General features: G+C 52.5%; 1 protein-coding gene across 3 annotated transcripts in view; it reads right to left on the bottom strand.

The window, feature by feature from the left end:
• Positions 1–4,461: 4,461 nt before the first annotated feature.
• The window catches only part of Iffo2 (intermediate filament family orphan 2), a 39,718-nt gene continuing 32,120 nt past the window's right edge, over positions 4,462–12,059 (bottom strand). For 2 of the 3 annotated variants that reach the window (XM_004637759.2, XM_023722588.1), the window contains 4 exons: positions 8,524–8,644; positions 8,326–8,418; positions 7,464–7,594; positions 4,462–6,422 (listed from right to left, as the gene is read on the bottom strand). In XM_004637759.2, the coding sequence (XP_004637816.2) occupies positions 6,317–6,422; positions 7,464–7,594; positions 8,326–8,418; positions 8,524–8,644 (451 nt within the window). In that variant the 3' untranslated portion in view covers positions 4,462–6,316. The remainder of the gene's footprint in view (positions 6,423–7,463; positions 7,595–8,325; positions 8,419–8,523; positions 8,645–12,059) is intronic. The other variant, XM_023722587.1, reaches the window with a different exon arrangement.

Here is a 12,059-nt window from a genome sequence, read left to right as displayed (position 1 = left end):
TTCAGGTACCTCCAGATTCCCAGCTCCAGGTCAGTGCCTTTCTAGAGCCAATTCAGTGTCCCAAGAAGAGGACTCGAGCCTCGGGAAACACCTGGAGATTGGGCGTGGTGGCACGTGCCTGTAATCCCAGCTCTTGGGAGGCTGTAAACAGGTGGATCACTATGAGTCCCATCTAGTAGTGAGACCCTGAACACCCTGTAGACCCTTCCCTAAAATACAAAATAAATAAATATAAAATGGGAGTATTAATACCCCAGAACAGCCCCATCACCTCAAGCCACTCCTTCATCCCCAGATCACACCATTTAAGACACACGGGAAAACGTAAACATTTGAAGAGTGGGTAATAGGAAAAGGCAGCTATGCAAGCGTCAGGGCTTACAGATGGCAAAAGGCCGACTGGAGTTGGTAGTGGCTGTTTCTCGTCGTCTTTGGAGAAGACCCTGGTCAGGTGGGCTCACACTGGAGCCGTTGTACCCTGAATGTGGTCATTAACAAGAAGAAATGAGAGGGGCTGGTGAGATGGCTCAGTGGTCTAAAGCACCTACTTAGAACAAGTTTAGCAAGAAAGCACAGGGGCCGCGGTTCAATCCCCCAGCACCACATGCCAGCCAGCCCCGCCTCCTGGTGGGCTGAGCTGGCTACACACACACACACACACACACACACACACACACAAAATTAAAAAAAAAAAAAAGAAGAAGAAATGAGAACACTGGGCCATACCACACCAGGGTCCCAGGAGGTGACCTCAGAGCACCATGAGGAGGTTTGAGATCTGGGGGCTTTGTGGTTGTTATGGTTTGTGTCTAGTTGTCCCCCCAAAGCCTCATGCAGTCATGAGGTAGACTTCCAGAGTTTGTGATTCACTCATGATCCACTGGGATTACGGGTGTGAGTGCCGCACCCAGCCTGGGGCGGGTAGCCTGAATGCCTCTTAAGGGAGACAGAGTTGCTCTCTGCAGCCAGTGTTGCTGCTGCTCCTCCCTTTTGCTCTTTTGCTCTCTGCTCTTCGCCACCACCATGAAAGGTTGCCCTCTGCTATGTGCCGCTCTGCCTTGGACCTAGCTGAGTATGGACTGAAACCTCCAGTAACTGTGAGCTAAATAAACCTCACAGTTTCCTTCCTTCATTCTAAGTGTCAGGTACTTGTCCCAGCAACAAGAGGAACTGAGATAGGAGTCAACAGGATTTCAAGTCCAAGCCAGCGTTGCTGCTTAGCCTGTGTTATGCTCTGTGTCTAGATGTCCCCCCAAGCCTCAAGCAGTCATGGGGTGGCTGAATCTAGAGTCTGTGGTTGATTCATTGTCTAGTAGTGGGATTATGGGTGTGAGCGCTACATGCACCCTATTGGGTAATATACAACATAAGGGACTGAAAGAGCCTTCTACCACCCACCTCCCTTTTTGCTCTTGTTGCTTTTGCTGTTTTCCGCCACCATGAACGGCTGCCCTCTGCCATATGCTGCTCTGCGTTGGAGCCAGCTGAGTATGGACTGAAGCCTCCAGTAACTGTGAGCTAAATAAACCTGTCCTTCCTTAATGTGGGTGTCAGGTACTTGATCTCAGCAACAAGAGAAAAGCAACGAAGACAGCCTGTGTCCTCTCTAGCCCTCTTGTCCCCTTTTGCAAAATGTGTATCTCATAATTCCTACCTTATTGTCTTCTCAAAATCTTACTGTGAGATGCAAATTAATAGGTGATATGAAATTTCTTTCCTTTATCACTCATCGACTAATAAGTTTTAGTGTTTATGTGGCCTTGGGTCCAATCCCCACTTTCACCCTCAGTTAAAAAAAAAAATACACTATCAATTCTAAGACATTTCACTTTATTTAAAAGAAGCCAATATACAGGATATAAAGGGCACAATATTTACAACAGTACAGTAAACAGGTTAGTTTTCTGGTAGGATCAGTAGTCTTTCTGTGAGTACAAACCCCCCGCCCAGTGATGTTAGATCCAGCTGGCAGACAAAGAGCAACAGTGGGATAGGGCAGGACTGAAAACCAGGTAGATGCTAAAATGTCCACAAGGGGTGTTGGTAGGGGGTTGTGCCTCATTTCCTCGAGAGCTTAGGAAGGAGAGAGATGGTGAGGGATTCTCCCTAAGCTAAGGGAAAGGCCACCCCAGGACTGGAAATCTTCCACCCATGGGAAATTCCCTCCAGAGTCTGACTTTCTCATATCCTTCAGGTACCTCCAGATTCCCAGCTCCAGGTCAGTGCCTTTCTAGAGCCAATTCAGTGTCCCAAGAAGAGGACTCGAGCCTCGGGAAACACCTGGCTCTTTGGTCCGTCATCCAGGCGCACAGGACTGCAGCGCAGTGCTTGACCTGCAGCAGGCACAGCCAGCAGTGGGCACTGGGCACCTTACTGCCTCTCTTGCCTCAGCGGCCTGACAGCCTGAGACCCGTGAAGGCCCAGGCCCAAAGGAGGTGGTATGCTCCCCAACCCCACAGCCCTACAGCCGACCACACTCTGCTGCTTCTCAGCCCTCTTCCAAGGCAGCTGAGTTCGAAATGGGTCTCTGCAGAGCAGAGCTGAGGCCGGTAATCAGAGCCTACCCTCTGAAACAGGAAGTACTGGGTAGAGCTTGGCCCCTTTCTAGTACTCCCCCCCCCCATCTGAGTTCAGAATTAGAGGTCTTCTGGGGGAGCTGCGAGCAACCCCCAGAAGACCTCTAAGGAGCTGAAGGGTCACACAAGAAGCAAACCCTGTTTAGTGGGCCTGGCTGAGGCCACCCACAAGTGTGAACAATCAGAGTGTGGACAGGAAGACAAGGCAGGGGTAGGGGTACCAGGTACATCAAATCCAGCGGCAACACGCACAATATCTCCTCCACAGAAAACTGCTGGCTGCCACAACTGCCTACCTGAGATTAAAAACCCTTTCCTTTCATAAAAATAGATGAGAGTCTCTTGCTTTATAAATAGATTACATTTAGCTTAAGTTACACCCTACGCGATCACTGTCCCCACGCCCTCTTCTCCCACCCCAAGCAGAAGTGGGTAGGCTCCCCATGGGTCATCGGAGCTCTGCCCCCAGAGCTAAGTCCCCAGTGGATGGCTCCTCCAGAGCCCTCAGGACACAGTGCCACGAGAAAGCAAAAAAGGTGTTTGCTCTGCCAATACCCTTGACCCCTCTTTAGTCTCGGAAGAGTGGGCCTGTGCGCATGTGTGTGTGCGCGCGTGTGCACGTATGCGTATGTTTCCTAACCAACCAGGGAGCCCAAGGGGGCTATTATATCCCGGTTACTCCCCAGTCATCAGTGTATGTAAAACCCCTAACACTAGGAGAGTGAGAGAGAGGGCAACATAGGGGAACCCATCTGAGAATAACTCCAAAATACCAATGTCAATATGACACTGGGCTTAGAAATAGAAAAAAAAAAAAAATTAAGTATTTACAGCCTTACAAAGGACGGACCAGTTCGTCCCACCAGGGCCTGGTGCTGCCCCAGTAAGCAGTGGGGTCTTTCTTGGCAAGCTATGGGCTCACTGGCAACTAACTTAAAAGTGGATTTAGTGGCATGGGAGGTAGCCAGATTCAGACCCAGACCCAGACCCAGGAACCAGCCCTGGAGGAAGGTTCACCAGGCCCTGCCTCTCCTCTCCTCCTGCACCTGCCCTGAAGCCTCGACCCCCCCCCCCAGAGGAAAGCAGCTATTGAAAGCCATCAGGAAGGGACTTTTAGGCCAGAGTCTCTCTCTCTGGAGGCTGCTGTTTTCATGCTTCTTTGCTAAATTCAGAGCACCCTAAAGACAAATGACCTATATGTAGTACAAGGGAGAAAACAAAACACAGCTAGACACCCGTCGCCCTGGTAACCTCCGTTACCGCCCCAATACTAATCCTATTGCTTAACTCTCTTAACTCTAAAGATATATCTGTCACCCTCCCATCACCTCAAAGAACCCAGAACTGGCATCCACTCTGCCCACCCAATTCCCAAACCGCCCCTGGGTGCCTCTCAGCCCTGGGCAGTAAGACCACAGGGCCACATCTTCTGCCCTTGTGGAAACGGAAAATCTTTTCAGCAGCTGAGGTCCAAGCCCAATTGGCTCTGATAACCTTTGGTTAAAATAAAAATAAGACAACAATAACAACATCAACAATAATAATCAGGTATGTCTGAACCCTGTAACCTTTAGAACAATGGTTGGCGAGGAGAAGCGAAAGGGGCTGTCTCTCCTCCAGAACCACTGTCCCTTCAAGTACCTGCCAAAAGGGACAGTTTGGATAACAAGAGATGATGAGGATAACTAGGTGTGGTGGCTCACACCTATAATCCCAGCACTCTGGGGCAGGAAGATTGCAAGTTCAATCCCAGCCTGGACAACTTAGCAAGACCCTGTCTCAAAAAACAAACACAGAAACAAGCACACAAAAAAAAAAAAAAAAAAATTTTTTTTTTTTTTTTTTTTAAAGGACTGGGGATATTGCTCAGTACAAAGGCCCTGGGCTCAATCCCCAGCACTGGGAAGAAAAAAAAAATTAATTAAAAAAAAAACATGATGAGGACAGAAGTCTCAAAGCCAGAGTACAGAGGGACCAATTGGGATATTTTCCCAACAATACAAAACAAAACAAGGGGGGAAATTCATGAGGAAGTTCTTGATAAATTATATCACACAGTCACTGACACATTCCCACTCTCTATATACATGTACGTGTGTATTATGTACAATGGTTTTAGGATTCCAAACAAGGAGAGCGGAAGAGCGAGAAGGTCCACACAGATCCAATGACACCCTGCTCAGGGGGAGAACCTTGTCCCCTCCAGCCCAGCACCCTCTGGACCTCCTCACCCACCCTGCTGAGCTCTAGGTCTCAAGCACATTTTGCCCTCCAGAGGGAGCTCTTCGGCCAACATTTTTCCAAATGGGCATTCACCCCACTGTGGTGGGCCCAAAAAAGGGAGGAAAATGGAGGGCACGGGAAGCAAAGCCTGCTTGCTGGCCTGGTCCCAGCTCAGATTCCCTCCAGCAAGGGGAGATACTGGCTCAGATGAACTCCCCAAGAGGTCAAAAGAATTGCTACAGAAAGAGGCCTCTGCGTGTCCCCCAGGGGAATGAGGGTGGTCCCCTCTCAGCTCCCACACAAGCCACCTGCAGCCGCCATCCCCTCCTCCCCTCCCCTTGCCCATCTCTCTGCTGCCGGCACCAACAGCAGGTGACCATGGGACAGCGGAAAACCAGGATGGCATCGGGCTGGCCCTCCCCTGAGCTCCACCGCCGACTGAGTGGTACCAGGCCTGGCCTCTCCAATCTTTCTCACAGAGAAATTACAGCTCTACACCCCTTTATTGTTGGCCAGAGAAGGAAGGGAAGGAGCAGCAAGTCACCAGGACAATAAAAGACCCACCCACACCCCAACCCCACAGAGGTCCCAAGAAAGCAAGCAGTCAGGTGGGCTGGCCCAGCGGGAACGCAGCCCACCACATCGACCTTTACTGGCCCACCTCCCAGCCAGTGCTCCCCAGGGAGGCTGCGAGTGAGCGCCCAGCCCTGGGGAAACCAAGAGTCTGGGAGAGGGAGGGCCTGCCTTCCATAATAATATAAGGCAAGCTGCTTTTTGTTTTTGTTTTTGTTTTTGCATAGTAGTTTATAAACACAGTGAGGCTCCACCTACTCCCCCCACAGTGCCTTATCCCTCCACTTTGCCACTAAATCTGAGAAAGAAAATAAAAAATTGGTCTTCCCTCCCTTCCACTTTTCTCTCTTCCAGCGAGTGAGAAAGTTTGAGAGGTCCCCACCCAGGCCTGGAGGTACTGACTGGCTCCCTCCTGGGGACAGCAAATCACCCCAAGCTCAGAGTCAGCTAGTGACAGCACCAGCGCCAACGCCAGCAGAAGGGAGGGCAAAGCTCATGGCCAATCAGGAGCAGGTGGGAGGGTAGAAAACCCACTCGATGCCACACCCAGCCCCCCCTCTTTCACCTTAGAGTTTTGTATAAAAACACCTGCTAGGAATAATTCTTTGGAGCTCAAAGTGGCTCAGCTTAAGGGAGAAGGCACAGTTAGCACTGCATCGTCCGGACAGAAGTCTGCATTTGTAATGTGGAGAACAATAGAAATTGACAGCACCATTCCTTGGGTGAGTAGGTGGGCGGATGGAGAAGGGGCACTGGTCAGGGCTGGGGTGGTGTGGATGGAACGAAGGACGGAAGCAGCAGTCCCTCGGGGCTTCCAGAGAAGGGAGGGCAGAGGAAGTCTATGGCGAGGACTGGCACCCATTGCGAGGAGCCTTCCTGGCCCAGTGGACAGAGGGGGCTGGGGCCCCATCACCAAGACCCCCGGGCACGCAGGGCCCCCGTCATCAGCTGACCATGGGCTCCACATCTGCTTCCCGTTCCAACTCATCCTGGATCTCATCTGTACTTCCTGAATCGCTGCTGGCCACAGAGCTGGGTGACGGTGAATTCCTGTGAAGCACAGGAGAATGGGGGACGGTCAGAGGGGTGTGGGGCAGGAAGGCCGAGCAGCCGTGCCCGTGAGGTCTGCCCTCAGAGGGGCCCTGCCCTGGCTTCTTTCCTTAGCATGCTTGAATCTCTTGGAAGGCCTGGCTAATCTGAGAGACACAAAGTTCTTTTATGTATTGTTAAGGGATAACACCTGACTGTGGCCTCCCAGACCTCTCGGGACCCTCTTCTAGGAAGCAGCAGACATAGACCAAGTTTGGTTCTCATCCTGCAATTATCCAACCCAAGTCCAGGCACACAGGACAGGCTCAGTACACCCCAGATAACTCAGAGCAGGCTACAGAGGATGGAGGTTGGCAGCACTTCATCACAGCTCCAGCCCTGTCACACGTGGCTGGGGACCTTGGGCAAGCTGTCCACCTGCCTGTGCTAACAGCGGGCCTGGAGGATCCACGAGTTGAGCTGAGCCCCTATCCCACTGCTTCTTGTACAGGAAGATGGTCACGCATGCATGGCTTGTGTGAAGCATTTTCCAGGTGTTACCTTACTCTAGTACCAGTGTGTCTGTCCCTCAACAAGGCTATCTGTGCTCACAGCAGGGCTCTGTCCTTGTGTGTCATGCCTGATAACACAGCAGTCTCCTGGGGGCAGACCCAGCTGGCCCTGGGTTGGAAGACAGGAATGAAAGGGAAAGCTCTGCCTGTGGCTAGCTGGGAGCCCATTCAGAAGCTGTGGAGAGGTGTCCAGCCCGCCTCTCCCATGCCTCAACTCCACATAAGGTGGGGCAGAAGCTCCACGAGGGCAGAGATCCCAGCTGTTCACCACCACATCCTCCTAGTCTTACACACAGCAGACCTGCAACAACTATCTGTTGAAGCAGCGGGGGCAGAGTTGTTGGGGAAATTCCAGGAGCTTAGATGTGTAAATCCCTAGGACATAGCAGGGGTACTGATAGTCACTGGATGGGTAGACAGACAGGATGGAACAGCATGCGGCCAGGCTATAAGGTGCAGCCCACTGAATCCCAGGAGGATGGACAAGTACCTGTCTGCGGAGCCTTTGATGAGCCGGCGGCAGGTCTCCATCTGCACATCCAGCCCCCTCTTCATGCTGCACATCTCCATGTACTCATGTAGGTGTCGGTTCATGTCACTCTTGGCTGTGGCCAGCTCCAGCTGAGAGGAGCCAACAGGGACCAAGAGTGAGGACTGGCCATTCTTTCAGAAGAGCCCTCAGAAACCTCCCTCCTCAGTGCCTCACTGGTGGTACCGCTGAAGCCACCATGTCCTCAGTACCTAGCCTCTTGGACATGAACCTCCCTTGCCCTCTGCTGTCTGCGCACTGGTCCACACCATCTGGAAGTGCTCTTGGCCAAAGGGGCGTGGCTGCCTAGCAACCCAAATAGGCCCATCCTGGTAAGCCCCGCCCAGTTCTGGGGACGCCCATCTGCCCAGCCACAGTCACTGGGCTCCTCTACCTGGCCTCAATTAAAGATTCCTGGGGCCGGGGAGATGGCTCAGTAGAATAAGCGCTTCCCTGGCAAGCGCAAGGATCTGAGTTCAATCCCCGGTTCCACAAAAAAAAAAAACAACATAAATAGAAGATTGCCCAAGTCTCCCTCATGGTTCTGGCCCTTCTCCTCTGACAATGGTAGTTCTCCCAGCCTTGCCTTTCCCCAGCATGCTAAGAGCATTAACTCTCAGTTATACAACTGTTAGGCCCATAGCCTGTGGTTCACACCTCCAGTTTATAGATTAGGAATCTAAGACTATAAGAAGGATACGTCCCCAGGGCTAAGCAGGGATCTAGCTTCTGCTTGCCTCGCTCTGCCACTTGAGGCCCACGGGGGTGCTCAGCTGGGAGTTCTCAGTTAGGGACCCCTCTAGGGTCCACACCTGAGCCCTACCTCGATCTGACCTATGGTCTCCTGGTACTCCTTGTCTCTCGTCTTGAAGAAGGATTCGGTCTCGTGGATCAGGTTGCCCAAATTTTCTTCCTGCTGGGGAAGCAACACAGAAAGCACAGATGAGGTGGGTGGTGGGGGCCCTAAGGGGAAAACAGGGAGAAGGGATCATGGTGGTGGGGAGCCCGAGGCCCCGCTCACCTCGCCCTGCAGGTCGATGCTTGGGTTGCAGTTAGTAAAATCTTCCCAGAGCAGTAGAGTATCTTCGTTCTCCTCCCATGTCAGGCTGTCACAGTCATCATCAAAATCAAAGGTCTCCCGCCTGGGGGTGGGGGGGAGGACAGCAGAGGGCATCAGTGGACAGAACCAGGGCCCATGCAGGGGACAAAAGGAACACTTTCCCCAGTGGAAAGACACCTGTCAATCTGCCTGCAAAAGAGAGGAGTGGCCACTAATGGGACAACCTTCTTGCCCAAAAAGAGCTTAACTCTTGAAATGCAAAACATATGGGGTTTTTTGTTTTGTTTTGTTTTTTTGCGGAACCAGGGATTGAACTCAAGTCCTTGCACTTGCCAGGGAAGCACTTATTCCACTAAGCCATCTCCTCGGCCCCATGTACGTTTGATTTGTATAATTAAAAGGCTCTGAGTTCAATCCCCAGTACCATATGCTTTTAAAAAGCATACATTTTTAAAGAAGATGGGCTGTGGGTTAACAGACTGAACATATCTTTCCCCTGAAGTTCAATCTTACCAATTTTTTTTTCTTTGCTTATTTAACAGGTATTTCTTGAGCTCCAACTTTGAACACAGTTATTTACAGCATACCCATTTTAAAGTTTAGGAAACCAAAAGCACAGAAAGAATGAACTCACTTGTTCAAAGCCATAAACAGCTACCATGTAGCAGACACTGGGGCTGACAGCCAGCTCCTTCTGTTTCTTATGGCTTTTCTCTCTTCACCAAAATATCACCAAGCGCTATTCTATACTGGGCCTGGACTGGCCACGAGGCAGACATGAATTGGATATGAACTCAACTCCTGAGTGATGTCAGGGTCTCCCTATTGGCTAGAATTGGAAATAGGGGACCATTCATCCAGGTTTATCCAGGGCTGAAGGATTTTCCATAATGTTCTGGTTGCCCCAACTACAGGGGACCTTGACAATCATTCCACACTACACAGCCTGTATTAGTGGGGGAGGCTGAGCCCTGGAGTTAAACACAGAGTCTCAGGGAAGCTGTGGTCCAGCAGAGTGGGGTCTTGTCTCCAGACTTCCGGCCCCATCACCACACCTCCCTTCTCAGCTCCCTCCTGCATCCTCCAGAGCAGCGCTTGGAACCCTCCCATGAGAGAAGGGCTGGGGATCGCTGGGGCCAAGACCTTCTGGGAAAGAGCTGCCGAGAGCGCCCCCTGGAGCCAGGCTGGGAAGCTGCCGCCCAGCAGCAGCTCCCGCAGGGGCCTATAGGTGGCTCAGGAAGTCCACCTACAAGAGCTGCGCTGCGTGCAAGGGAGGGGGACCGGAAAGGGAGTCGGGGCTGGGAGTCCTTGGGGTCAGCAGTCACGGCAGCCCAGACTCCATTGCTCCTGACTTCACTTCCTTGCCAGCGTCTGGGATCTGATGGAAAACCCAGATGAAGACAGCGGGCCAGAAAGGATGGGAGGAGCTCCAAGAGCGGGCATGGGAGAGGCCCCTGCTCACGGGAAGTGGGGCGCTGGCCTCAGCGCAGGGCGGCAGATTTCTCCTCCTCCTCTCCTCCTCCCCCTCCCCCTCCTCCTTCCCCCTCCCTCTCTCCCTCTCCCTCTTCCTCCTCTCCTTGGTCCCAAGCCCAAGCTACTGATCTTGATCAAAATAAAACAGCCTGGCGGGGAGCGGGTGGGAGAGGGCATTATTCAAAGACTTCACTAAAACTGGCCCAGGGCGGGCCCACTGCGGGATGAAATGCAAGCCAGGGCCTGCGGGAGAGGGATGGGGGTGGGGGTCGCCGGGACTCTGTACGGTAGGTAAGGGGGAGGGGCAGTAATCAGAGGATCGTTTTTTTTAACTTGGGCAACTTCACAACCACATAAATCTCATTAGACCCTGAGCCCCATCCAGACCTTTCAACACCCACTAGTACAGCACTGGCTCCTGCCTGGCTCTGATCTGACCCTTCTTTGCACACCGGGCAGCCCTGGCTCCGTGGAGTCCCTGTCTCAGCTCTCCGGATGTGTCACCCCATTCCTGTCCGCTTAACCATTCCCTGGGGACTTCCTGTGACGGGGACAACTACATCTTCAGAGAAGCCCTTTCATCCAACCACAAGGCTGGGGCCTGGCCACTGTGGCTTTAATTCCAACACTCTGGGAGCCTGAGGCAGTTGAGTCCAGTTGGGGCAACTTAGTGAAGCCCTGTCTCAAAAATTAAAAAGAGGGGCTGGGGAGATGGCTCAGTGGAATAAGTGCTTCCCTGGCAAGCACAAGGGCCTGAGTTCAATCCCTGGTTCTGCCAAAAAAAAAAAAAAAAAGAAGTTAAAAATTAAAAAGGGGCAGGGGTTCCATCTCCAACACTGCAATTCATCACTCAATAAATAAACTTCAGCCAAAGGAACCTGGCCTGGGCTCTCTGGAGCATGTGACTTGGCCCAAGAATGCCCACAGCAAGAGTCAGAAGTCCTGGACCTGGCTAATGATTAGGCTTCTTTGCAAAAGCCCCTCTTCTCTGCAGAAGCAAAGGTGAGCTCTAGGGGGCACTTGTGCTGAAAGATGAAGCCAGGGGTCTCTTTGTCACTGTCAAGCAGCAAACCTTCCCGGTGCAACCCCATCTCACGCCTGTGCCAAGGGAACATCAGGTTCTGGGTAGGAGCCAGCTGAGGAGCTCACCCCTACCCCGGTTCCTACCCATCTCCTCATCCTCTTTACACGTCAGCCACTTGTTCCAGTCCTTGTCAGTGTCTGGGATCTGATGGAAAACCGGACTGCAAAGCAGGACTGGAACGAGGACAGTGAAGCATCAGGGACAGAAGAGGGACTCTGGCCCTCTCTGAGCCTCCTCTTCTGTGCCCATCGGACAGCATAGCACCGAGCCAGCCTCACAGCTGGGAGGTCTCGGGGGCCTGGGTGTCTAACTGCAAGGGACTCCAGAGGAAGAGGGGGCCAGAGGTTCGGGGGTCAGGCAGGCCCCAGAAATTGAGTCCCAGCCCTGTCCTTTGATGCCCCCAATGTCCACACACACATCTGCCCCCGATCCCTCTCTAGGGCACCGCTGAGGATACATGAGCATATATCACCAGAGAAGCTAAGGCCACAATGCCACCTTGGTCCCAGGACGGCTATCTGGTGTGAGGTTTGGCCCACCAGCTCTCCAGGAGTGGGGAAGGGGAGCCCTGACTGGTAGCATTTGCCAATTTCCTACAGTAGCAAGTGTCATACTACTAAGTGACATTGCTGAACTGCACACAAACAGCACCAGGACACTCAGCTTCCAAGAGCTGCTAGCGGCTGTCCTGGGCATGCCAACTCCGCAGCCACCTGGGCAGCAGCTCACGATGGCGGCACTCTAGTGAGACAGGCTGGGTCGGGTCCCAGCTCTGCCATGGGCTTGGTCACCTCACTTCCCCTTTTATAAATTATTTTTTATTTATTTATTTTGTGTGTGTGTGTGTGTGTGTGTGTGTGTGTCCAGCTCAGCCCACCAGGGGGCGGGGCGGGCTGGCATGTGGTGCTGGGGGATTGAACCACGGTCCCTTGTGCTTTGC

Source organism: Octodon degus, unplaced genomic scaffold (assembly GCF_000260255.1).
Source record: "Octodon degus isolate 3935 unplaced genomic scaffold, OctDeg1.0 scaffold00092, whole genome shotgun sequence".
Classification (NCBI taxonomy): Eukaryota; Metazoa; Chordata; class Mammalia; order Rodentia; family Octodontidae; genus Octodon; species Octodon degus.
Note: the sequence above shows the minus strand (reverse complement) of the source record. Positions and strands in the feature narration are given on the sequence as shown.